Source organism: Pelodiscus sinensis, chromosome 1, assembly GCF_052426305.1.
Source record: "Pelodiscus sinensis isolate ZL-2025 chromosome 1, ASM5242630v1, whole genome shotgun sequence".
Lineage (NCBI taxonomy): Eukaryota > Metazoa > Chordata > Testudines > Trionychidae > Pelodiscus > Pelodiscus sinensis.
This window is the reverse complement of record NC_143052.1, coordinates 313217822-313244296: the sequence shown is the minus strand read 5'-3', so window position 1 is coordinate 313244296 and position 26475 is coordinate 313217822. Positions and strand designations below refer to the sequence as shown.

At 42.2% G+C, this 26475-nt stretch overlaps 1 protein-coding gene across 1 annotated transcript in view; it reads left to right on the top strand.

The window, feature by feature from the left end:
• XPO4 (exportin 4) overlaps positions 1-26475 on the top strand; it is a 129708-nt gene that overhangs the window by 64479 nt on the left and 38754 nt on the right. The window contains exons 7-10 of the mRNA XM_089775590.1: positions 12929-13041; positions 15464-15621; positions 15910-16084; positions 24813-24989. Coding sequence (XP_089631716.1) covers positions 12929-13041; positions 15464-15621; positions 15910-16084; positions 24813-24989 — 623 coding nt within the window. The remainder of the gene's footprint in view (positions 1-12928; positions 13042-15463; positions 15622-15909; positions 16085-24812; positions 24990-26475) is intronic.

Here is a 26475-nt window from a genome sequence, read left to right as displayed (position 1 = left end):
AGGATACACTCTCCATTGCACACTTAGACAACAGCTTATTGAATATTTTCCCCCATTCACATTGTGTCTCAGGGCCAATGTTCCCTCTAAGATTTTCCATCTGTGAGTGGAATGAGTTTTATCTTGAGCACCAATATTGATGCCAGGTGCACAGTCTCACTGAGGCCCAGCTCCAGCTGCGGCACATGTGGCAACCTTCCCTCCCCCCCACCCGCTCGGCCACTAGAGCATTGCCTCCGCCACGCTGACTGCTCACTGCCACCAGGGACTCTCCCCTGCAGATCTGCTCTCCGATGAATCAAGTACGGATTTCCCTTAATTGTCTGATTTGATCAACTCATAAGCATTCTTCAAAGCTTGAATGTCTATTAATAAAAATACTGTATAAAAAGGTGACACTATTATTTTCTTTATGCCACAGTGCACAGGCACTTGACAGTATTATTTCAAGTCATCAACTCAACTACAAGAGTTCTTATTTTTCCTCAAAGTAAAGATATGTTTGTTTGCATAGAAAGGTTATCAAAGGAATTTGTATAAAGCTAAGCACATGCTGGATGGGAATTTATTGCAGTTTTAAATAAAAAAAAAAATCAAGCCAAAAAGAAAACAAAGGACATTTAAGGCTTGTTTTGAAATTCCTTGAAGTTAATGAGAATCTTTCCATTAACTTCATTGGACTTTGGATCTGGTTCTTAAAGCTGTTATTTTAAATCAGTTGTTTTGAAGTAAATTATTTAACTAAAAAAAGTGACGTATTATGGCTTTTACTTCATTTTGTCCTCTAACAAAGACATTCAAAGTACTCAAAGAAAAATATTTTCTCTATATTTTTGTATATATAAAAACAAGAACTGATAAAGGTCCTTGTAGGGAAAGATGTTTCATGGTCCTCTTTTATTTAAAATAGATATCGAGTTACATTTCTATACATTATGCAGACATTTACCTTGTTGGTTCCAAGTTACAGACAACTGCTGTCTGATCACTAACTCCATGTTCTTAGTTGCAAATCGTCCGGCTGAAGAAGTCTGTATTTTGTGTTGTGAATGCAATAAGCACAATTGTTTCAAATAAATGCTAGCTACAGAGATACTTGACTTAATTAAATCAGATAAAAAATCCTAAATTTATTTTTGTTCCATAGTTATTACTGTGCTATTAAATCTCCATTCTTCACACCGGAAGGTCTATTTGGATCTCAAAAACAGCTAAAGCTGCCAGATAGAAATAGTGGTGGGGGTGTTTGAATTATGTATAAAGCGGAGCATTGCTCATCTCACTTCAGAGACACTAGGAAACCAGCAAAACAAACGACACATAGTTTAGTCCTTTGTCTTTAAGAAACGGTACAATATTGTACAGCAGTGGTATGTGCACAAGGAGGAGTATCCAGAATGTGGTGGGGGATACCATTGGTGCCAGTTGGGGGATGGGTGATCACAGGCTGGACCTGGCCTTTACTATAAAGGCTAGAACCCACAGAAACTTAGTCCTCTGACATCCATGCTGCCGCCCTGCATGAGCCCCAACTCCCCTCATGAACCTTGCTCCCCTGTCCAGTAATTCATCAATACACTTTGCTTCCCACTTCAGGCTTGTGCCCGGGACACACTTGCCTTTCCAGGCATAGCTTTCCCAGCAGCGTGGGTCCATGTGGCCCGCCCTGGGAATAGGTGGGCAGCCACCATGCAGTCCTAACTGCAGCACCGGTCCTGGGGAAGGGCTGAAGTAGGGACCAGAGTCATGTGGTGGCTGCCCAGCTGTTCCTGGGATGGGACTGCGTGGCGGGAGGTTACTCCATGTGCCGGGGCTGGAGCTGGAGCTGCAGTGCTATTTTTAGTACCCCAACCCAGGAGCAGCTGCACTGCGGCCCCTGTTCCAGTCCTAGCACATGGGGCAGCTGCCTGCCATGCAGCCCAGCTCTGAGAGCAGCTAGGGCTGGGGCTGCATGGCGGTTGCTGGGGCTGGGTTGCAGTACTAAAAATAGCACCGTGGCCCTGGTTCCAGTCCCAGCATGTGGGGCGGGGCCACATGGCAGGTGGCTGCCCCATGTGCCAAGACAGGAGCTGGCAGTACAGCTGCCCCTGGGCCAGGGTCACGGTGCTATTTTTAGTACTGTGGTCCTGGCCCCAGGAGCAGCTGCACTGAAGCCCTGGCTCCAGCCCCGGCAGCCACCATGCAGCCCACCCTGGCCACTGCTCTAGTCCTGTCAAAGGGCTGCAGCTAGGGCCAGTGCCACGGCCACGTAGTGGCTGTCTAGATGCTCCGGGGGAACGGGCAGCTGCCCACAATACTGACCCACCCCAGCGCAGCCGCTGCGCAGCTCTTCTGAGGACGTGGGCGGGATTTGAATTCTTTGTGCGCACCCACACAGGCATGCATCTTAGAGGGAACTATGCTGGAACAGCATCGTTTATGTGAGTGCTGTGCATCTACATTGAAAGTTTGAAATGATGCAGTTACAACTGGTGCAATTATACGGATGCAAACAAAACTGGAGAATTAAATTGGTAACCCAGCTTCCATTTATAGCTGTATGTCATCAGAAATGGCTTTTGTTCTGTGCCAGTAAATGGGTGGTAATTGATATAATCAGGCCTTACAATAGCATTAGTACTGGCAATATTTTCAGTCACTTGGATACTTTCAAGATACAGTAGTTAGTAAATTGTATCTTTATAATCAAAGGGAAGAGAAAATGTTATCTTTATCTCTGCTGGGCATTGCATTTTTATATGAAAAACGTATTTAGTATCAGTTAATTAAATTTAATTAAGAAAACATTAAATAATTCCAACTGTGTAACTTCTTAATCTTTACTTTAAAAAATGTGACAGTCAGCCATGGGTCTTTGCATTTGGTCCCTAGTTGTTTTGTATTTTTATAATTATTGTGCACATTTCAGAAACCTGAATATGAGTACACTTTTACTACATCAAAATACATAAAATGAATAACTTTTTAAAACTTGTCATAACAGATGCTCTCAGTTAGCAGACCTTAGAAATGGATTTGTATAATTATCAGTTGTGCTTCATAGATTTTGCCATTGCATTTTATACTACTTTAGGTAAAATATACTGTTGCTTATTCCTGTGTTCTTTATTTACGGCATGATGTTAATTTGCAGTATATATTTATCTCTTAGTTAATTATTGTATCTTTAAAAGAAGTGGCAAACAGATGAAGAAATCAATACTAATCAAAGAGAATTTTAATCTTCAGAGGTCATAATTCAGTGTAATCTCCTGAAAACTGTATTAAGGCAAATTACTTTTAGTCATTGTCTAAGAGTGTTCATACAAGAGTAGGATGCTTTTGCTGGCTAAATGCAGTTTCTTACAGGAAACATCTGTATATCACAGATGGCACATGGCAGCATTGTATTTAAACTGAGGTACTAGTGATGGAAAGAGTTGGTTTGAGAGATGCTGCTTCTTCCATCTCACTTTATAACATGCAGACAGTTTATCAATTGCTATTATTCTTGGAAGTAACGGATAAAAATATCTAGATACTCATTCACCTGGTGTTTATGAATGCTTGAAGGGTTTCTTGGCAGTGCTAATTGTAAATTGTGGTAACCTAGAATTCCTATTGCACTAAGGACGTGGCAGTCTGCAGTGGTATGTTGGCTTCTGTAATCATTGCTTTTTATGGTACTGACACACCATTGTTTATTAGCATTGTTTTGTTCACTTGGATCAAGCTGGCCCTGATCACTTTTTTATTTTATTTTTAAATCAACCTTTGGGGAGACTGGATAATTCAGAACTAGTAATGTGATATATATCCATCTTTTTAATAAATTTGTGTCTGCTGATTCCCACTCTGGGAGCCACATGTTGTATCTAACACATCCCGTTTCAGAAATATATACCATTGGCTCATGCACCTTGACACATACAACTAAGCTGTCCTTCATAGTCCCCTTGTAACCTGTCCCTCTCATGATATTGCCTCTGCAGATTTTCCTGCTTTCTCTACAGTAAGTCACATGCCTTGAGTTGCAAATAATGAAACTACTGATATCAGTAACATCATTAAGAGGCCCGACTTTATGAATTGTCCACAGACCTAACAGTTCTTTAACAGAGATCATGAGATTTTTTTTCTTCCTGTCTCCTACCAAAATTGTATTAATTTCTTTGTCAGCAAGTTCAGCCATGGAACGTCAGACTCATTAAGACGTACATTTTTATAAGTATTAGTAAATAGACTTAAAGTTTAATAATAGCTTAATAATCATTCTGTGGTAATGATTACTTTAGTGCTAGTTTTTTTGTTTGCTTTAGTTTTAAGTTCTGCTCTACTGAAGGGTTTGGGTCTCTTCCACAGGGAATATTAAGTCATCTGCTGTTTTTATTAGCATATGATGCAACTGTGTAGCTGATGCAGATTGTCATAACTGCCTTCAATGGAACCATGGGAGTTTACACCATCTGAGAATCTGCTCTCACGTCTTTAACGGTTCAGCATGCCTATTGCCTTAAATGCACAAATGAGGGGTATTCTCCTTGAATCTATTTAGTGGCTTTTATTCCTTGAGCCATGGTAAGACTTTTAAGGAGGCTTTAGTACCCAAACAGCTTAAATGGCAAACTCCAGCCATTGGCTCTGAAGATTTCAATCCACGTTGGAAACATTTATCAATAATTCTAATGGAGCAGATATATTGCCATGGATTTTCAGAACCCACAGCAAGGGCAACTTAAATACTTCACTACAGATGGTGTCAGGAATAAATCAATAGGAACACAGCTATTCTCTCTGAGGAAGGATTAAATGCTAGTCAGCATGTTCTTATCTAACACTTCAGCTTATTAGGTTTAAGCACACACAGGCATAAGCAATAAGCTTAGAACATCCCAGTTATTTATTTAACATCTGGAATGGTATTGAGTAATTAATGGCAGGTTCAGTGTGACCAGTTGCTCACTCACCGGGGAGAAAGGGTGTCAAGAAAAACCTGGCTTCAGAGCACTGCTACAAAGTATACTCTACTATCTAATCTTGTGTGACTAACTTCTACAAAACTCAAAGATCATAAAGACCCCTACTGGGTCATAATTTTTCTAACTTGCAATATACTTTCTAATATCCAAGGCTGCTTCTTTGAGTGCTTGCTCATATCCATTCCACAACAGGTGTGTGTGCTCACTAGGGATGTGAAAGGTTACCCAGTAAGCATCATCCTTAATAGGTGATACTTACTGGCTCTGGTTACCCGGTAGGGCTGGAGTAGCTCCCTGCCCCCCATGGGCAGGAGGCTGCTCCTGCCCTATGGGGCCTGCCACGGATGACCAAGCCCCTGTCCACCATGAGCCCGCATGCGTCACAGGCAGGGGCTGCTCCAGCCTTGCAGCAGTGGGCCGCTCCCCCCAATCCCCGCCATTGGTTAACAGTTAAACATGAAGTAAATGTCACACTTAACCAGTTAACCAATTACATGGGATTTTACATCCCTAGAGTTCAGCATATGCACCAGTGCCAGATTTTTCCCTCAGCAGTACCTGTAGGGGAGCAGTCCTAGCTACCCTGGCGTGGTGCATCTATGGTGTGGTATAAGGGGTGTTGCATGCTCCCTCCATCCTCAGTTCCTTCTTGCTGCAGTGATGGTGCACTGGAACTGCTGTGCTCTGGACAGCTTCATTTCTTGCCGGAAAGGCAGTTCTTTGTATAGATAGTTCTCTGAGTAGTGTTAATTGTTAGTGTAAGTCAACCTAATTATTGTCCTGGATGGGACTGAAAGTAGGGACATACCCTGGCCCACAGGTTTTAAGCCACATTTAGAATGCAAACACTCTGTGCTGATTCGTAACCTGCATAACCACTGTTTGAGGTGTTTGGTCAAGGGGCACATTAGCGACAAGTTCTGCATTTGCAAGCCATTCACGCCCTGAATGAAAAAAGAATGAGACATTCTCCTCCAGGTGCTTCTAATGGAGATGGTGCTAGCCATGGTACTGGAGAGCAGGTTGGATTTGGCCTCAAGCACTGTAACCTTGGTGTGGGGAACTCCGTCAGTACCTCTGTCATTTCTGCACCATTACCCCTCTCAGTTCCCAGCATGAAAAGTGAAAATGCCGGCAAGAGGTCACTCCTCGATGTCATGCAGGGGCAAGGGGATAATGGGGGAAGAGTCCAGACCAGTGGCAGGCATCTTGTCAACGCACTCTGGGAACGGGGGCAATTTCAGGCAGAGTGGCCAAGGCCTTCCCATGCCAGTCTGGTGACATTGAATAGTGATGAAGGCCTCCAGCACATGAAAGTTGTCTACAATGGAGGATTTTCGGGCAGTATAGGATATACTGAGTTTGCTGGTCCAGACTATGTCATGGTCCAATGTGGGCACCACCTTCCCAGGGGCCCAAGTCCCCTCTCAAGATAGCATCCTGCCAGTGCTCCCCAATACAAGCCTCCAAGAATCAGATAATAGGAGAAGGATTTCATGTGTGCCCTTCTGTGTCATTGATTCCTGAGGGCAGAAGGCAGGACTCAGGATGACTCTCATCAGAGCCCCAAAGACCATGGATGAGTTTCCAGGCCTCTTATAGAGCACCCCGGGGTTGGTCCTCATTTTTCCAGAGACCTCTGTAATGCTCCGAAGACCACTCGGTACATGGGTGCCATTGGTCATCATCACCCCAACACCAGTCCCCTTCTTGATGCCTGTCATGGTGGAGAGAGTCTGTGGGCCACATGTCTCGGTCCCAGTACTGAGACATTGAGAGGCGATGATTGCTGAACTCCTGTCACTGATCCACCAGTTTGTGCCACTTTTCAAGGACCCAAAACAGAGACGCGTCAGATTCTTTTGAGCCAGTCACCAGATACTCAAAGACCTTCCCATAGTGGGTCCCTAGATACCGAGGGAGATGGCTTGGAGGTTGGCACTAAACAGAAGTCCCTGCCTCTGGGCAAAGCTCCAGCACTGGTGGCACCACCCCATCTGCAATATGCCCCCGCAAATATGGCTGCAAGGGCAACAGCTGATGCCCCAGTTTCCCCTGGAATCCATGGGGTTCACTCAACAGCATGCCCCACCTCTGGAATCTTGGAGTGGCGAGCTCTTGAGAGAGGTACAACACTGAGCCATGGCACACCAGCAAGCCAACATTCTGCCCTGCAGGAGGAGGAGACGGATGTGGCAGCACTGGTGTCCATTCAAAGCCCCCTGCATCTAGTACCGCACAAGGATTCCAAGGCACATCAAGAGCTCCTGAAGTGGTTAGCAGCTGACCTGGAGCTCATTTAAATCTTCTGCATAGTCCAGTTTCAAAGCTGGATCAAGTCAAGTTTCAGTTGTAAAATTTTGAAAAAAACATAAATTTTGTTCAGAATTATGAACATTTGCATTCCTATTCCTGCAACAAACCTTGTTGCCAGCTCTGTCCACATATCTATACAAGCCACACCATTACAGAACTTAACCACATAAGCTACAACATTAGTGGATGTGCAGATGTAACACCTCTGATGTGATTTGTGTTGTCACCTGAACCCATCCTTCAATAAAAGAATTTTATCACACGAGTATGGAGGGAGACAGCTGAACTAGATAAACTTTAAAAACAACAAATAGTCTGGTAGCACTTTAAAGACTTACAAAACGTGTACAGACTATCTCGGCTACCCCCTGAAGCTGAACTAGAGTTCATTTATAAGTTCATTATTATCAACTAAGACTTGAGTAAAGATCTTAATTGGTTAACACACTACAAAAAGAATTCTCTACCTTTTGATATTCGCATTTGCACACTAAATACTGTGAATGAGACACAGCCATCCTGACTTAATTAGCTTTGTTAACACAGGTCCTACAATTGACAGACAACTTTTTTTGCTGTTATACGTACCCTGAATTCTGTAATTTCCACTTCAACTCATCTGGTGAAGTGGGTTTTACCCATGAAAGCTCATGATCTAATCAATTTGTTAGTCTCTGAGGTGTCGCATGTCTGATCATTGTTTTTACAGACTAACACGGCTATTCTTCTGAGTCAATGTTAGTGAGTTATTCTCAGCACCAGCCATGTGCTTGGCAGAACTGCAAACAAGATACAGTCTATAAACTCTAAATATAATAAGTATATTGGCATTACAGTGTGGAGCAGCAGATTTCTACCTTTTAGGTTTTATTTAAAATATTTTTTATCAGTAAAACATACGTGTAGAAATATTTCTGGAGTACCTCTATTGTTCTTGAAACATTTTCTCCAAACAAGTCCTAAAGCTTGATTAAAAAGAACCTTTGAAACAAATACCTCATAATGCACAAGATCATCCTCTCTAGCAGAGATACCTGTGGGAGAAATCTCTGAGAGAGGAAATCAAAGCATTAATTGTTAGCTACTCCCTTGTTCTGTTGAGAAGAGGCAAAGTTTGCTTTCACCCGGAAAAGGCCATGAGGACCCACCGCCAAATCTGATGTTTGAAAATAAAGTTTTATTTATACAAGCTGTAAAAAAAAAATGCTCATCTTGAAGTTGGTAGGTGCATAAATTGGAATGAGGGAAACCAATTCCGCTGTGTAGGAAAGATAGAAAATACGGCAAAAGACCAGCTTGGCTTAACAAGGAGATCTTGCATGATCTCAAAATAAAAAAGGAGTCCTATAAAAAATGGAAACTAGGACAAATAACAAAGGATGAATATAGGTAAGCAACACGGGAATGCAGGGGCAAGATTAGAAAGGCAAAGGCACAAAATGAAATCAAACTAGCTACAGGCATAAAGGGAAACAAGAACAACTTTTATAAATACATTAGAAGCAAGAGGAAGACCAAGGACAGGGTAGGCCCACTGCTCAGTGAGGAGGGAGAAGCAGTAACAGGAAACTTGGAAATGGCAGAGATGCTCAATGACTTCTTTGTTTCGGTCTTCACCGAGAAGTCTGGAGGTGTGCCTAACGTAGTGAATACAAGCAGAGAGAGGGTAAGTTTAGAAGATAGGATACACAAAGAACAAGTTAAAAATCACTTAGGAAAGTTAGATGTCAGCAAGTCACCATGTCCTGATGAAATGCATCCCAGGATTCTCAAGGAGCTGATAGAGGAGGTATCTGAGCCTTTAGCTATGATCTTTGAAAAATCATGGAAGACAGGGGAGATACCAGAAGACTGGAAAAGGGCAAATATTGTGCCCATCTATAAAAAGGGGAATAAGAACAGCCCAGGAAACTACAGACCGGTCAGTTTAACGTCTGTCCCAGGGAATATAATGGAGCAGGTAATTAAGGAAATCATATGCAAACACTTGGAAGGTAATAAAGTGATAGGGAATAGCCAGCAGGGAATAGCCAGGGTTTGTGAAGAACAAGTCATGCCAAACTAATCTGATAGCTTTCTTTGATAGGATAACGAGCCTTGTGGATAAGGGAGAAGCGGTGGATGTCATATACCTAGACTTTAGTAAGGCATTTGATACTGTCTCGCATGATATTCTTATTGATAAACTAGGCAAATATAACTTAGATAGGGCCACGATAAGGTGGGTGCATAATTGGCTGGATAACCGTAGTCAGAGAGTTGTTGTTAACAGTGCTAAATCCTGCTGGAAAGGGATAACAAGTGGAGTTCCGCAAGGGTCTGTTTTAGGACCCGTACTGTTCAATATCTTCATCAATGATGTAGATATTGGGATAGAGAGTACGCTTATTAAGTTTGCAGATGATACCAAACTGGGTGGGGTTGCAACTTCTTTGGAGGATAGGGACATAATTCAAAATGACCGTAGCAAGTTAGAGAAATGGTCAGAGGTAAACAGGATGAGGTTTAATAAAGAGAAATGCAAAGTGCTCCACTTAGGAAGGAACAATCAGTTCCATACATACAAGATGGGAAGCGACTGTCTAGGAAGGAGCATGGCGGAAAGGGATCTAGGGGTCATAGTGGACCACAAGTTGAATATGAGTCAACAGTGTGATGCTGTTGCAAAAAAAGCAAATATGATTCTAGGTTGTATCAACAGGTGTGTTGTAAGCAAAACTCGTGAAGTCATTCTGCCGCTCTACTCTGCACTAGTTAGGCCTCAGCTGGAGTACTGTGTCCAGTTCTGGGCGCCACATTTCAAGAAAGATGTGGAGAAATTGGAAAGGGTACAGAGAAGAGCGTCAAGAATAATTAAAGGTCTAGAGAACATGACCTATGAAGCCAGGCTTCATGAACTGGGCTTGTTTAGTTTGGAAAAAAGAAGATTAAGGGGGGGACATGATAGCGGTTTTCAAATATCTAAAAGGGTGTCACAAGGAGGAAGGCGAAAATTGGTTCCTCTTGGTTTCTGAGGACAGGACAAGGAGTAATGGGCTTAAAGTGCAGCAAGGGAGGTTTAGGTTGGACATTAGGAAAAAATTCCTAACTGTCAGGGTGGTCAAATATTGGAATAAATTGCCAAGGGAGGTGGTGGAATCTCCCTCTCTGGAGATATTTAAGAACAGGTTACATAGACATCTGTCAGGGATGGTGTAGACGGAGCTTGGTCCTGCCTTGAGGGCAGGGGGCTGGACTCGATGACCTCTCGAGGTCCCGTCCAGTCCTATGATTCTATGAAATGCAGTTTTTAATGTGCATTTTTCTGATATTATTTTTGTTTGATGTTTTAAGGATTTGATCTTAAAAATAAACTGTTATTTATCAGAGTGATTTAATTGTTATTGTCTGGAATAGTTAGTTGAAAAAAATTGAGTTTCGTTTTCCTGTGAGATTACAGAGGATACAGTGGCATGTTTATTTTTAAACTGTATTGCTGCCTGAATATCTGGAAACATTATTGCACGAGTTAGTCATATTTGTATTGCTTTAAGAGCATTGACAGTCTTCAAATTCATTTTGGTAACATGTTACAAAACCAGCATTTATCGTGGATAGTGTCAGAATCTACATGTGCTCTATTAAATGTAGTACTCATTCTTCAGCCCCGGTGCAGATGCACCAATGCTAATAACTGTATAAACCATAGCATAGTCCAGGAATTTCATCATAGTGTCCCTGAAGCAGGTTTTTATGTCTCTATGATAAGCATGCCTGAGCCCTATCTACAGTAGCCGTTACATATTTACTAGCCCTAGTGCAATGCTTGTTCTGGAAAATGGGTTCTAAGTTGGCTGGTATAGCTATACTCTCATCTTGGATTGTTTAGTGAACATATACATTATTTCACCTACAAATCTTCTATTGTAAGATGTGTCATCAGGCCATTAGTATGAGATTCAGTTCTAAAAATAACAGGATATGACCACTAAATACTGAGGCTTGTTAAAATAGTGACAGTAAACCAGCCCTTCTTTCATTCCTAATTAGGTGCGTATATATAACTGGTTCCATTTGTAAATTAAACCTACTAATGAGCAAATTGCATTTTTAATCCTCTTCTGGTACTTGTATATTTCATATTCATTCATCACAGAATTAAGGAGAAGAGCATTTTTATAAATAAAGAATAATTTGTCTTCCTGTATTTTCTTCATTAAATTATCATGGGTGGAGACAATAATTCATAACTTATTGTACAATTTAGGTTACTACTAAGTGCTTTGAAATGCACCTGAGAATAACTATAAAATTTTGGTGAAAGAGTATCACTTTCTATAATAATTTACATCAGTATTTATTTTCATCCAAAAACAAAAATGCTTTTATCAAGTCACTTTATATAAATACCTTAAACTTTTATTTATATTCTCAAATAAAATGAAACAAAAAGACTGCGTTATCTTATATTTCTCTATGAAATAGTCTATTGTGTATCTCCATACTGTTCGCGTTGTTTGATAAATTTGTAAGTAATGAAATTCGTTTTGTATTGAAGTAGTAGTAAGTCCTGAATTATTGCAGTTCTGGTTTTAGTGAATCTCCTACATACGGTGAAATTGCTCTATGGAAAAAATTACTTTAAGAGGGTTCAGTTGTATATGTTGATGGTGAGGTTCTGTTTTGGCGCTACTGCCATAAGGTCGGAGTTGTGGTACTCATGTGTTCCTAAACAAGTGGCAGTAAGAGTTGCATCCTGCTTTGTGCTCACACTTTTGTTAATGCCACATATATTTAGATTTTTGTCTTAAAAAAATCCACTTGCTTACTCTTTTGAATTGTGATCAATATGGTAGAGCTTATTGATGTCTACTAGTGTTGTATAAACTCTAAAGTCTAGAATTTTACATATTTTGAGAGATCTAGGATATATATGATGCCTTTAACCACAGACCGTATTGTGTGGTGTATTTTCAATGTTTCTCTAAATATTTATGTACTTTAGTATAGTCATAAATTGACCTTAGGACTTTTGCCGAGTTCCATGCATCTAATTTAATGTGCAATTAGATGGTTCTCTGCAATTAATTCATAGATGCAGTATGTAGTTCCCTGGTTTCTCTTTTAAGAACATATGCTTAATAGACAAAAAAAATTGTGGTGCCTTATGCTTTTATTCTTTCTATCATAATAAAAAAGTTAGAGTAATATGGGAGAACATATTTTCGTTCTGTGAAGCATATTTAGCTATTTAGCAAAATAGGATATGCTTCAGAGAGCTATCTTTAGCAATCATAAAGCCTTTATAAAAGCTGCCAGGAAATTTTTTTTGAAAATGACTTCCTATTTTGCATAAATTTTAACACCTGTTAATTGCGGTTGCTTTTTTCCCTTCTTCCCCGTCACATTAGACATCCTGGTTATCAAAGTGATCATATCACTATGGCATGTCTCATAATTATGATCAAACTGTTATCTAACATTCCTGGAGCATTCTTTTTTTCAATACTTAATACCTTTTATTCCTTGGCCTCATGCATGAATTATGCTGTGTATGTGGAGAGGCTTAAAGATTGTTTCCATTACATTCTTTCTGAATGGATCTTGTTGTATCTAGACTTTTTTTTTTTTAAAGACAAGTAGGAATGTTATTGTTGACCTTGACACCAGATAACTGGGCAGACATTATATAGCTATGTTTGAATCCTCACAAAATGTGATGCTAAAGCCAACAGAGTTGTGGCGTGAAACCCTTCTGGACAGCAGAGTTATGGAGCTTTTCTTTACAGTAAGTCTTATTCTTTTTCAACTTTCATAATACAAGTCACACAGAAGCAACTCCTTTTTCTTTTAAAACATTGTTGGATTCTTCCTGTTGTACCAGGTAAGACCAAGGCTGATAACATCATTTTTTACCTAGCAAGTTTCTAAGGTGATAGACCATTGAATTTTTTCCTATCAGGTAATCAAGGTATACATTGCATATAAAGTATCTTAAATTATTTTTCCTTTCAAAATTAATCATGTATTCATTTTTTTATCTTGGACATATCTGTTCATCAGATGAAATTGTGAGCATAACGAATGAGCAGTGTTATCAGTTACCTTTTGTACTAAGGAGTTGCTGCTCAACAAAGATCCTGCTGAACAACAGTTTTTCACTGCTGCTGTAACACTTTGATTGATAGAACAGTTGAAAAATAGCAATATTTTTGTATTTCCGTATCCAGGTTTAGCCTAAAACTTCATACATTATAAGCTAGATAGAAATAAAAAATGTCCATAGTGGATCTGCTAACTGGAAAATAGCTGAGCAACACAAGATTATTTCGTATTTAAAACAAAACAAAACCCCTGATATTAAAGTTGGGTAAAATAACTTTCTACCACTGATTTTTGTTAATATTTGCAGGCAGCCCAGCAACAGCATTCAAATTGTTTATGTAAACTGCTATGCTAATCTTATTTTATATCCTATCTCTTGGGATCTTATAGCTCAACATTCTTCAGGCTAGGGTTGCTTTTGCAAAGTGGAGCAGTAATATACCCAAAATTTTGTTGGGGTTGTTACTAGGTAGCATATATAAGTCTCTAGAACAAAAAGTGATTTGTCTGAAGTGAGTTTGAATGCACATCTATATTCAGTTTTTCATAAAGGAGGTTCATATGTTTGAAAATTTATGTTACTCCAGCAGTTTTTGAAAAGGTGAAAAACTTCCTGGCAGAACGCTTAACAGCTACATGCAATATGAACAGCTGTCTAGACAATCTAGACAGTTGCTACTGTCAGCTGTGAATCTCTAATGCAAATAACTTTTGGATTTACAGGTTAACCCTTTCTGGTTTAACTGTATTTAGTAGTTCCTAAGTTAAACAATTTCTTCTTCAGTATTAAATTTTGAGTAACTGCCTTATCAGTCATCTACAGTAGATGAATGTTTCTGAATCTTAAATATTTATTTTATTTAATGGAAAGTAAAGAATACATCAATTTGTTAAATCATTTTGTGAATGAACAAAAATCAAAACAGCACACTGTTACTTCTAAGTAGCAATGCGTAATTCTTATAGCATTAATTTTGCATTTTGAAGTAATGTAGCCTGTGCGTCTGTAAATATCAAATTCTTGTTAAAATACAAATGTTAAATGAATAGTGATAATTTGCATACTTATTTGAACTAATTATTTGAAATGTTCTGAGTTTTGTAAGACTGCTATTTTAAAGGAGAAAAAATTTAATTTCTAGGTGGGGTAAGATTTATTTCAGTAAGGTGGTATAGGAATGATTTTTTTTAATTCCAAAATTGTTTTCATGTGATTTAATCTTTCCAAAGTTAAAATAGTTATAACTTATCTTTCTGAATCATTTAGAGGTTTGTGTTAGTTGCACAGTTACTGCTTGGATAAAATTTCGATGGGCTAAATAGAGAAATGTCCAAAAAGATTTTAACATTGCTTTTATATATATCAACTAAATAAGACTGTTTTTCCCCCAGAGGCTGACTATAATAGTATTTATTGTACCATACTATTTGTTATATCCTACAAAATGCTTGTACTAAGAAAAGCTTTGGAGTACGTATTTCATAATTCTATAATATATTAAAATGTGTTTTAAATATATTGATATGTGAGACTTTTATTTTAATCCAGAATTGATAACCACACAAGAAGTGATGTAACACTTCATTCTCATAAATGAAGAAAGTTTACTAGCAGTCACAAAGATGGTGCCAAGGATGAAGTGCACTTGTTTTGTGTGCCTTCAGTGTTTACCTCTGCTAAAGAAGCATCTATATAATCTTGATTGAACTTATCAACTAACTTTAGCAAGATGCGGTAGCTTAGGCATAGTTAGCATAATACAGATGACTGTCATTATTGCTGTTTTTAGAAGGAGCAGTATGTCTGAGTGGCTGGCATCTGTTTTTCTCTCTAAGATATAACATGCACTAGACATCTAAATTTCTAAAATGTAGTTAAGTGTTAGTTTTGGTTAGTTAAGTCGTGGTTTATGACACTAATAAACTGAGGAGCAATCTTGACATTTACTCTAGGTTATGGAAATGCCCTAGAAACCATGCTATTTCAGATTTACTAGAAAACAGACTAAGTGCTTTTGGTGTCTGCTCTTTTAGATTGAGACCCATGTGACTATTGTAAGACCACACTATTTTTTCCATTATTAATTTATTTCACTTCATAAAAGGTACATCGAAAAGTCAGAGAGGATACAGATATGGCACAAGACTCTCTACAGTGCCTAGCACAGCTAGCTTCTCTGCATGGGCCAGTCTTCCCTGATGAAGGTTCACAAGTTGATTATCTGGCACATTTCATTGAGGGATTACTGAATACTATCAATGGGTATGTACACTTGCCCTTTAACTTTAGATGTCATCTTTTAATCTTTTCTTTGGCGTGGAGAAGGGAGAGAGCCAGTATGGTTTATTTCTTTGCGTAATTTGTGTTTGGAGTTGGACTATTAAAATGGAATAACATTGTTTTTAAAAAAGCATTTCTTGAAGAGAGTAAAATGTATATATAGTTTCTTAAATGCAGAAAATTCAGCCATAAAGTTATAAATTTTAAGCTTTTTTCCTAATTTCCTAAAAAGAAAGAAAGGAACAAACCACCTGCTGTTTCTATCTATAGAATTGAAATAGAGGACTCTGAAGCAGTGGGAATCTCCAGTGTTTTCAGCAACCTGATAACTGTGTTTCCTCGCAATGTTTTAACTGCCATTCCAAATGAACTCTTTTCTTCATTTGTTAACTGCCTCACACACCTCACCTGTTCTTTTGGAAGAAGTGCTGCACTAGAAGAAGTGGTGAGTACAGTTCCTAAACTGTAATTGATTCTTGAAAAAGTTGAGGTGTTCATTTTTATTGAATTTATTAATGAACATCAAATTAACATAATCAATTTGTTATTGCTTAGTAATGTTTGGCTATCTTAGCCCCATTCTGTAATGGTTTTGAGGTTCCTTTGTTTGAAAGTTGCTGCTAACTTTTAGTTAAATTTATATTACAGTAATCAGATTTAAGAGATGCGTGTAGAGCTCAGAACAATATGATTAATAATGAAGAGCCTTAGAAATAATTATGCACCTTTAAATCATTGTCTGTCTAATTTAAACTAGAATTCATGTTGATTAAAATGCCTGTTAAATTTCCTCATTTTAAATTGACAGCTCCACTAGCAAGTTTTAATAGGCTTAAGTCAGGGGTCAGCAACGTGTGGCACATGAGCCAATTTTGAGTGGCACACGCAGCCATAACCGGCTCAGGGGGATTTCCAAGCGCCCAGCCACTGTGCATACAGCCTAAATCTGCTGCTGGCACCCTCCTCCTTCCCCAGCAGCAGGTTAGGCTGCATGTACAGCAGCTGGGTGCTCGGAGGCACCTCTGAGCTCTGGCTCACACCACAGTATTCCCCAGTTCCAGCGTGATAGATGCTGCTGCCAGCAACTCCCCGCCATCGTGCAGCTCCCTTCCTCCCCCCATAGGACACTCTGGCAAGCGGGGCCCCAGCCGTGCCGTCGCCACCTCCTTCATCTCCACGTGGCTGCTTGTTCGTTCTTACAATGGCTGCTGCCAAGGGTGGGTGCCAAGCGGGTCCGAGGCAGCCACAAAATGCAGCAGAGCTACTCCCAGATCTCAGTGCCTTGAAGCAGCCATTTCAGCCCCTGCAGAAACTGCCCAGATCCTGGCTGGGGCACTGTGGGGCAGGGCGCACTCAGGCTTGGCAGGTGCGCTTCCGCTCTCTCTCTCTCTCTCCCCCGTCCCTCCTCACTCTGCTAGGGGTTGACAGTGCACGAAGCTGCTTGCTCTGCTGAGAATCATGAGCCAGTCTGATGGGGTCTGGGCATTCTTCACACACACACCCCGCACCTCCCAGCAGGAAGCCAGAGCTGGTGCTGTAGCCTTGGGGCTGCACAAGCTCCCCGCAGCAGGGTGGGGGCTGAGGTCCCTCCTCATCCCACTGGGGGAATGGCAGCACCGTGACATGCTGTCCAGAAGCTTTTCCCACTGCAGGGGATGCGAAGCTAGGTAAGCATTTCCTCTCATGCCCATGCCCCTACACCCAATCCCCCTCATTCACTCTCCTCCCCCTGGCAAGCTTCTTCACCCCCAGCTTGTGCTGTCACCTCCCTTGCTCCTCATCCTCCCTCCTGGCCAGACTCTACACCCTCCTCCTGACCCAGACACCCTTCCTCCTGGCCAGATGCCCTACTCCCAGCCTGCTTCTGCACCCTGCCTCCCACCCAGACCTAACAACCTCTCCCCTTTCTGCACCTCATCTCCCTCTCACATCCTGCCCCCATCCCTATCCCATTTGCTGGCAGCCCTGTCCCACACACTGACCCCCTCATTTTGTCCCCACCCCGGAGCCTACGGGGATCCAGAAATTCCACTAACTCCAGAACTCCAAAAAAGTAAATCTGGCTAATGGGAAGCCCCGAACCTCAGTCCTCTCTGTCCCTTCTGGTGTGTGGTGCCCCGGAAGAGTGATGTGTCTTAGTTGGGAGCACATCAGTGAGGGTTGGGGGTTTTTGCAGGAGTTGTTTTGCTTTTCACTGTGTGGTCCCCAACTGAGTTTTCTGTGGGTCGGTGGCCTCTGACCCAAAAAAGTTTCCTACCCCTGCCATAAATAAAGAAAACATGTGACATAAATATTCTATTTTATTTAAAATGAAGTTTGGTAAATTAACATGAGAGAGTTAAAATGTTTAGTCTGTTTAATTTAAATTAAACCACTTTCCCTAGCTGCAACACTAGCAAAATTACTCCGGTATAATTATGAAATTAACACTGAGCTTCCATTAGCAACTAGAGGTCCACAGAAAGGTTTGCATTGACCCATGTGGCCCACAGGGTGTGCAGTGGAGAGAGCCCCTTCCCTCTTGAGAGAGCTGTATGGGCCAAGGTAGGAGGGTTAAATCTTGGCATGCCAATCTTTGGAAAGGTTGCCAACCCCTGGCATAAGTGTTCAGGTAGAACTTCTCAGAAGTGCTTATAAACAGTTAACAAACTATAGATTCGAAAGCTTGGAATGGCCTATGTGCACATATGGGCAAAACTTACCCGAAGCTTGAACATCCGTTTTAAGTGAATACAGATGCTGTGACATTCCTTATTACTTCCCCCATCCTATTCATCCTATGTTATGTCAAGCTCTTGCACTTGCTTGACACAACTTTTTTTTTTGTTCATGGATGCTTAACCATCCACCACCTCCAAATGACAAGGTTTTGCTGAAGCAAGTGCACATGTATATTCTTTCAGCAAAGTGAAACCCACTTCTTGGGGGTGGAAGTATTTTGTTGACAAAAATGATGACACAAAGCATTCACATTAACCATTCTTTTAGCAAGAGGGCTGTGTCGACACAGCCTTGTCATTAAAAGCAGCATAGTGTAGACATACCCTTAGGCTACATCTACACTGCACATCAATTTTGAAAGAAGCTATTCTGGAATAGTTATTCCGAAATAGCCTGTCTACACTACAGGGAAGCTTCAAAATTAGTCCAAGTCAGGCTTCCCTAATGTAGATGTGCTATCTTGATTTAGAGGAATAGAATGGCCCTGGTGAGGGGCTATTTCGAAATAGCAGCAGTGGAAATATACATGCCTTATTTCGAAATAGCTATTTTGGAATAGGTGCTATTTTTCGTAGAATGAGGCTTTCAGATTTCGGAGTATGCCACCCATTATTTCTAAATAATTTCGAATTACAGAATGGCTGTGTACACGCTCACATAGTTATTTCAGAATAACAGTTATAAGTGTATATGCTTATAAAAAAGGCGACTTTCTATCTGTGGGCTTTACCAATAAAAACTCTAGAAAAATCCTTTATTGAAAAGCTTTTAAAATGTATTATGTGGAGGTTTTCTCATAATTGGAAGGGCTTGAGTTCTCCTGCCTTTGCTGTTGACGGATCTTTACAATTAGCACTTTATATTAGAAAATACCTTTCTACACTAGAAAGTGTAGGACCTTGGGAGTGTGTGTGGGGGGAGAGGGGCAGTACAGGAGACTGTGGTGAAGAGGGGCTCAGGGCAGAGGGCCCCATCTGGCACAGGCCTTTTCTTTATCCCCAGCCCTCCGCTGGCTGCCAGAGGCCCTCCTCCCCCCCCCCCCCCCCCCGGCTCTGTTGCCAAAGGCTAGGAAAGAGTTTGGGGCGGGGGGCTATTTACCTAGTGTGCTGACAGGCAAAATGGTGGTGCTTCTAGGGTTGCCAGGGTCCAGTATTGACCCAGACAGTCTGGTATTTTCGCCTCCTGTCCAGTAAATTTTTTTAGGAAATTCTGGGCACCTGAAATGTCCGGTATTTTCTGGGTTTTTTTCCCTGCCAGGAGGCAAAAATACTGGACACCTGGCAACCCTGTGACACACTCAGCAACTGGGCCCAGCCCCCGGGATCCCTCCGATCCCAGCCCCCTGCTTACCTGGTTCTGCAGGGAAGCACCGTCTGGCTCGATCAAGAAAACAAGATGGCCGCTGACAAAAACCTAAAGACCTGAACAAGGGGAAGCAATGCCTTCCCTGGGTCTTAGTGCTCAACCCCTTCTCTTCCTATCCCTGTTCTGACTCTGCACACAATTAAAGGGGTCATGCTATTTTAATGCTGTTTTATTTGTATTTATTTTTTTGGTTAATAACTTTTGGGGCCCCCTCTTTTTTCAACCTCAACAGAATTTTTTCCCAGGTGTGTGTGGGGTGGTGTGTTTTTTTTTTTTCTCGTGGTGGTGGTGGGGCATTCGGTATTTTTGTTGAAACCATCTGGCAACCCTAGGTGCTTCAGTCTGGCTACCACCAGTGGATACTCTGCAGCAAAGCTCTCCCCTGCCAATTTTTTGCCCCCAGTAACTCTCAGTAGTGTCCCTTTGAACAGCCCCTTCCTTTCCATGTTGTGGAAAACTTCTGGTTATCCTGGCACAACCAAACCTGTATTTTGCTTTGTTAGGAAAAGAGAAAGCTGCAAACCAAATTTAGTGGTTCTAGCTCTTACTGTTTAGAAGTCCTTGAACAAATAGACTTGCAGGTGCACAAATCCCTAAAATATGTATATATGATGTTTTTTTGGAGAAAAGATGAAGACCTACAGGGAGGAAAGCCACCCATTGTTCCCTCTTGTTTCTGAAGTACTAAGAAAAATGAATCATCCTTAGGATCCACCTATGCATACCAGAAGTGATTATTAGACTCGCAATGGGGTATACCATTTCTCAGTAAAACCACAAACTGCAAAAATCTGCAGCAAGTGGCCAAACTGAACAATATTTGCTGGGATGACTTATCTTTTGGATGCAAGCTAGTGTTCTTTTCATAATGGCTCGTGGTTACCTAAAACACATGAGTCCCTAGGAGTATGTAATGAGATACAGGATTGCTTTTGATGCAATTTCTCTTAAGTGTTGCTCTTAAATATTTTCAGATTCAGCAGCATGAGGAAGAGAGATTGCAAGACATTCATTGACTCTTAGAAAAGTATGCTGCCAGGTGAAAGAAAAAAGGGGATTTTACTGATATTCATAACAGCAGGGTTCAAAATAATTCTAGATCTTGGAAATAGATTTTTGTATCTGGTGAATTTAATGTTGCACTTTTTACCATGCCTGTATGGTTACATTTCAACCATCTGATGTGTCTCAGATTTTCAATAAGGAAACAGTTCTACTAGTTCTGGGTTTGTGTCTCATAGACTTTAAGGTCAGAAGGGACCATTATGATCATCTAGTCTGACCCCCTGCACAGTGCAGGCCACAGAATCTCAACCACCCCTCTTAGAATAATCCTCTCACCTATATCAAAGATATTGAAGCATTCAAATACTTTGAAGGACCCAACATGCAGAGAGTCCTTCAGCTGTGATCTGTGCCCAATGCTACAGAGGAAGGCGAAAAACCTCCAGGGCCTCTGCCAATCTACCCTGGAGGAAAATTCCTTCCCGACCCCAAATATGGCGATCAGCTAAACCCTGAGCATGTGGGCAAGACTCACCAGCCAGACACCCAGAAAGTTCCCTATAGCAACTCCTATCATCCCTCCATTGACCTATTTCCAACTGATAATGAATGGTCAATTAGTTACCAAGATCCTGTTATTTCATCCAACCAGAGGGCTAAGGCAGCAGTGGTAGGTAGCTGGGGAGAGGAGCCCAGTTGAAGGGCTGGGGCCTCCTACCCTCCCAAGACCTTCCTTGGTCTGAAAACTACATCTCAGATGGGTCAGGTTTTGAAGGAACCGGACCAAGGAGGTCCAACCTGTAGAAGACTTACCCAGCATTGCTTCAGTCTGCACCACATGTTTACAATCTTGTAACATTTGTGGCCATGTATCTGGGAAATGCAATATTGTGATTAGAAAATTCTGCAGGTGTGGGAATGAATGGTGGCAGCCAGGATATTTTTAATGACCAACTAGTTGGCAGGAAAGGGAAAAAATCTAGTACAGCTAGGCAAAACATACTGTTAGTATGCTGTCAGAAGAGTAGCTCTGTACCTGTGAGCTTAAGGGTTTTTTTAATGATTTGGCAGTGACATATTCAGTGTGTTGAAGTGAACATCAGGCCCTAGTGTTCAATACACTTTATAGTAAAAATACTACAGGTTGAACCTCCGTGGTCTGGGACTCTCTGGTCCAGCAACATCAGTGGTCTTGAAGTAGCCTGCAGGGCATCAGAGCCTGCAGCCAGCCACACTGGGAAGCCAGCAGAGGCAACAGAGCTCACAGCCAGCAGGGCCAGAAAGCTGGTGGGGCTGCTGAAGTCCACGGGGTGGGGTCAAGGCCACTGAGCCTGCAGTTGGTGGGGGGGCAGAAGGGGATGGCTGCAGACTTCACAACTGGTGGGACCACCAGAGATTGTGTGGCTGGCAGGGGGGCTGGGGCTGCTGGAGCTCACAGAGTCCTCAGCGCCACAGCCAGAGGGCTAAGGCAGCAGTGGTAGGTAGCTGGGGAGAGGAGCCCAGTTGAAGGGCTGGGGCCTCCTACCCTCCCAAGACCTTCCTTGGTCTGAAAACTACATCTCGGATGGGTCAGGTTCTGAAGGAACCGGACCAAGGAGGTCCAACCTGTAGAAGACTTACCCAGCATTGCTTCAGTCTGGATCAGCCCAGGGTGGCTTCTCTCCAGGGCTAACACACGAGGGGTATGTGTGCGTGTGTGTGCGTGCACAGGCTGCCTACCAGCTTCTCCCCAGGATGAGGGAGGTGCATGGCACGGTGGGTGACTGTTCCCTGGGGGAAACCCAGGGCTACAGAGGCTGTGCTGCCAGCCAGCAGCTGCTCCTTGGGGCTGGAGCATTTGCTGTCCTCCTGTGGTCATTTGTGAGTATAACTGCCCTCTGTGCTTGCTGCCACCCTGTGGTCACATGTGAGTATAACTGTCCCTACTCTCACCCCCTCCCCTTCTGTTTGAAGTGAAACCGTCTCATTCCACACACATCCCATTGTCCTGGCACAACCAAATCCTGACTTGGCTTTTATATGGTAAGAGGTAGCTGCATACCAAATTTGGTGGTCCAAGATCTTACCATTTAGGAGGAGTTCTTGAACAAATGGACTCAGATGGACAGACACACACACACAGACATACAGATGCACAAACTCTCTAAAATATGTAGTAGATTTGAAGACTGATGAAGTTACTTTACCAGCTAGTTGATATGATATTCTGGGAACTTTTCTGGCACCTGAAAAGTTTCATTTAATCAGTCAGATGTTTTTGTTTTAGTTCAAGACTTATTCCTATATTGTGTTGCATCAGGAACAGACAGTCCATCAGAATGTGTGTTCAGAGTGAAAATTCAAATGAGCATAAATGATTTTGAGTTTCAAAATTAATATGACACCTGTTTGTGTTTCATGACTCATTCAGAATGCTAATTTACTAGAAAAAATCCTGTACTCCAAGAGAGAGTCATATTTTGGCAGTAATTACACCAACACATTAAAAAAAGGGTACTTTTACCTTTGTATAACTATTTTTGGACATATAGGTTGGACTTCCCTGGTCCAGAACCCTCAGGACCTGATCAGTCCCAGATGAGGGAATTTGCCTCATTATTTCTGCCCCCCCCCCCCCCCCCCCCCCCCCCCCCCCCCCCCATCACTAGAGTCCCTAGTCCTGGCCTGGCTGGAGCCTAACATCAGCCCCGCTAACCTGCCAGCCCTACTGGGCTTCCCGGCCCTACTGGGCAGCCCCACTGTGGCATGCCAGGCTTTCTATCCTGGCTGCTGGCAGCCTGCTGCCCTGCCAGCCAACGGGGCTCCCAGCTTCCAGCCCTCCACCGGGAATCTCTGGCCCTGGAACATCCGTGGTCCAATGTTGCCAGACCAGAAAATCCCAGTTTAGAGAGGTTCAACCTGTACTAAAAATGTTACCACCACAAGTATCCAGAGGAGAAGAGTTCTAAAGGGAGAGTGAGGAAAGACTAGAAACTTGGAAGAATAGCGAACATATTTTTTTGGGATAGGAGGAAATGGAGGGTGAAAGAGAGCAGTTATGAAATGTAGAAAAATGATATTGAATGGAAAATAAAAATGGCAAAAAGTCAGTTGTATATTGGAGAAGAATAAGTAGAAAGAACTAATGCCAGGAAAACAGTACATTTTAATAAGTTTTTACATAGTAGAAAAGGTAAATGCACAATGATACAATAAGTAACCAGGTTTTAAAAATTGCTTTAAAGAGGAAAGGATAAAATGTGCATGAGGATAGAAATTCACCTGTTACAGTGAGGACTTTCACTACAAGCCTATTGTAAAAAGGACATCAAGCTTTTATCTGGAGCAGGCTTAGCGCCATAGTCACTCTTTTTATTTTATCAAGTCATCAATTCATTATGTTCTACTGTCCCAAATTATTATACCACGGTAGACCTCATGCTCAAGGGTCATAAGGACCATTTAGTAAAAGGAGGTCTTGCAGCAGTACACTTGGAATATTTTTCCAGCTGTACTTCAGAAAGGCAGTTAAGTGACATTTGAATATATATACTAACCATTATTGTTTAAATTCAGCCTTAGTATAGTCATGTGGTTCAATAGTGTTAAAGAAACTTTTCAGACAGGGGCTCCTCATCTGTCTGAAGTAACTTCATTTTGAGACCTGGTTTTTTCCCTTGGATTTTTGTGTGTGTAAATTGTAAATGGTAACCTCCACTCAAATACCTTTGAAAGTAACGTTCGATATATGTTCATATTACCAGCACTTACAATTGTCTATTGTATGTGGTCTTGTGAAATGATCCCTGCAATATTTAGTTGTGTACTATGAAGATTCAAATCCCAACAGTGCTTCTGGCCAGATTAGAGGATTCTTTCACCTTCTTGGTTTTTATTTATTTATTTAAAGTGTGGTGGTGGCCAATTTCTTCAAAGCCACTGGGAACCCTTCCTCTGACAGCCTCCCAGATTGTAACTGAATTCAGCTCAAATTTTTATATTCACCATTTATAAAAATGTGTAGAATATCTGTTCAAGATTTATAATCTTTAATGCAATTTTGGTGTTTCTCTTTGAGTTTGGTAATAATCTTTTTCTTACAGCTAGACAAAGATGACATGGTATACATGGAGGCATACGATAAATTGCTGGAATCCTGGCTTACCTTGGTACAAGATGACAAACATTTCCACAAAGGTTTCTTTACCCAACATGCTGTTCAGGTTTTTAATTCTTATATTCAGTGCCACCTAGCTGCTCCTGATGGTACAAGGAACTTGGTAAGTTCGCAATCTGGGGTGTTAGTGTAAACAGTAGTTAAATATTTCTTAGATATAAACTACTTAAGTAATTTTTAAAGAAAGTAGCACATTTCTAACATGTTCTGGATTAGTGATTGAAAAAAAAAATTAGTTGCAATTACATTGTGGTGAGTTTGACGCATGAGGGGGTTCTTCCACAGCTTGTTTCTCTCATCTTAAAGAGAAAATAAGGGAGGCACGATGGTGAAGAATGTTTTTAAAACCTTGGCTGTAGTAAATATATAAAACAGACCCATAATTTAAAAAAATTACCTACCTGCCTGCTATCCTTCCATCTTTGGGTCTAGTGACCCCCCCCCCCCCCCCAAAAAAAAAATTACTACCTTTTCTTGGGAATTATGATGAAACTAAAAATTCTTCAATAGAATTATGTACCTGGTAGAGCGCATGTTAGTTCTCTCTGTACTTAACAACCAAATTCTTATTTAGTTAGTACCATTTTAAGTTTATTTGATACAGGCAGTCCCCGGGTTACCTACAAGATAGGGACTGTAGGTTTGTTCTTAAGTTGAATTTGTATGTAAGTCGGAACTGGTACATATTGTAGGGGAAACTCTAGCCAAACATTTCTCCAGAGCTCAGTTTTATTCTCCCACACCTCACTTCTCTCAGTCCTTTATTCTCAAGCTGAGGTGTCTGCTGAGAAAAGCCGCTCCGCGTCTCCCTGGTCTTCTGGGGGGGGGGGGGGGGGCACAGCTAGTGCGCCCCCCCCCCCCCCCAGCAGACCAGGCTTTTCTCGCAGCGTAGGACGCGGGTGGTGGGACCGCTGAGACGTGCCGTGGTCCCGCCGCCCGCGTCCTCCGCGGCGAGAAAAGCCTGGTCTGCTGGGGGGGCGGGGAGCGCTAGCTCCGCGTCTCCCTGGTCTGCTGGGGGAGGGGGGGCGCAGCTAGTGCGTGGCCCCCTCTCCCCCCCAGCAGACCAGGCTTTTCTCGCCGCGGAGGACGCGGTCGGCGGGACCTCGGTGTGTCTTGGCGGTCTCGCCGCCCGCGTCCTCCACGGCGAGAAAAGCCTGGTCTGCTGGGGAAGGAGGGGCGCACTAGCTGCGCGCCCCCCCCCCCCCAGCAGACCAGGGAGACGCGGAGCAGATTTTCTCGCCGTGGAGGACGCAGGCAGCAGGACCGCGGTGCGTCTCTGGTCCCGCCACCCGCGTCCTCCATGGCAAGAAAAGCCGCTCGGTGTCTCCCTGGTCTGCTGGGGGGGGGGGGGGGGAGAGGGCGCTAGCTCCACGTCTCCCTGATCTGCTGGGGGGAAGCACCCCCTGCACTGCCAGAGGTGGCGACAGTGGGGGAGGCACCCAGCACTAGCTGCGCCCCTCTCCCCCCTGTTCGTAACTAGGGATCCGACATAAGTCAGATTGACATAACCTGGGGACTGCCTGTATATGTAAACTTATCAGATTCCTAATAGGCTCACACTAGGAGAAACTGCATAGTAGAGATACTGT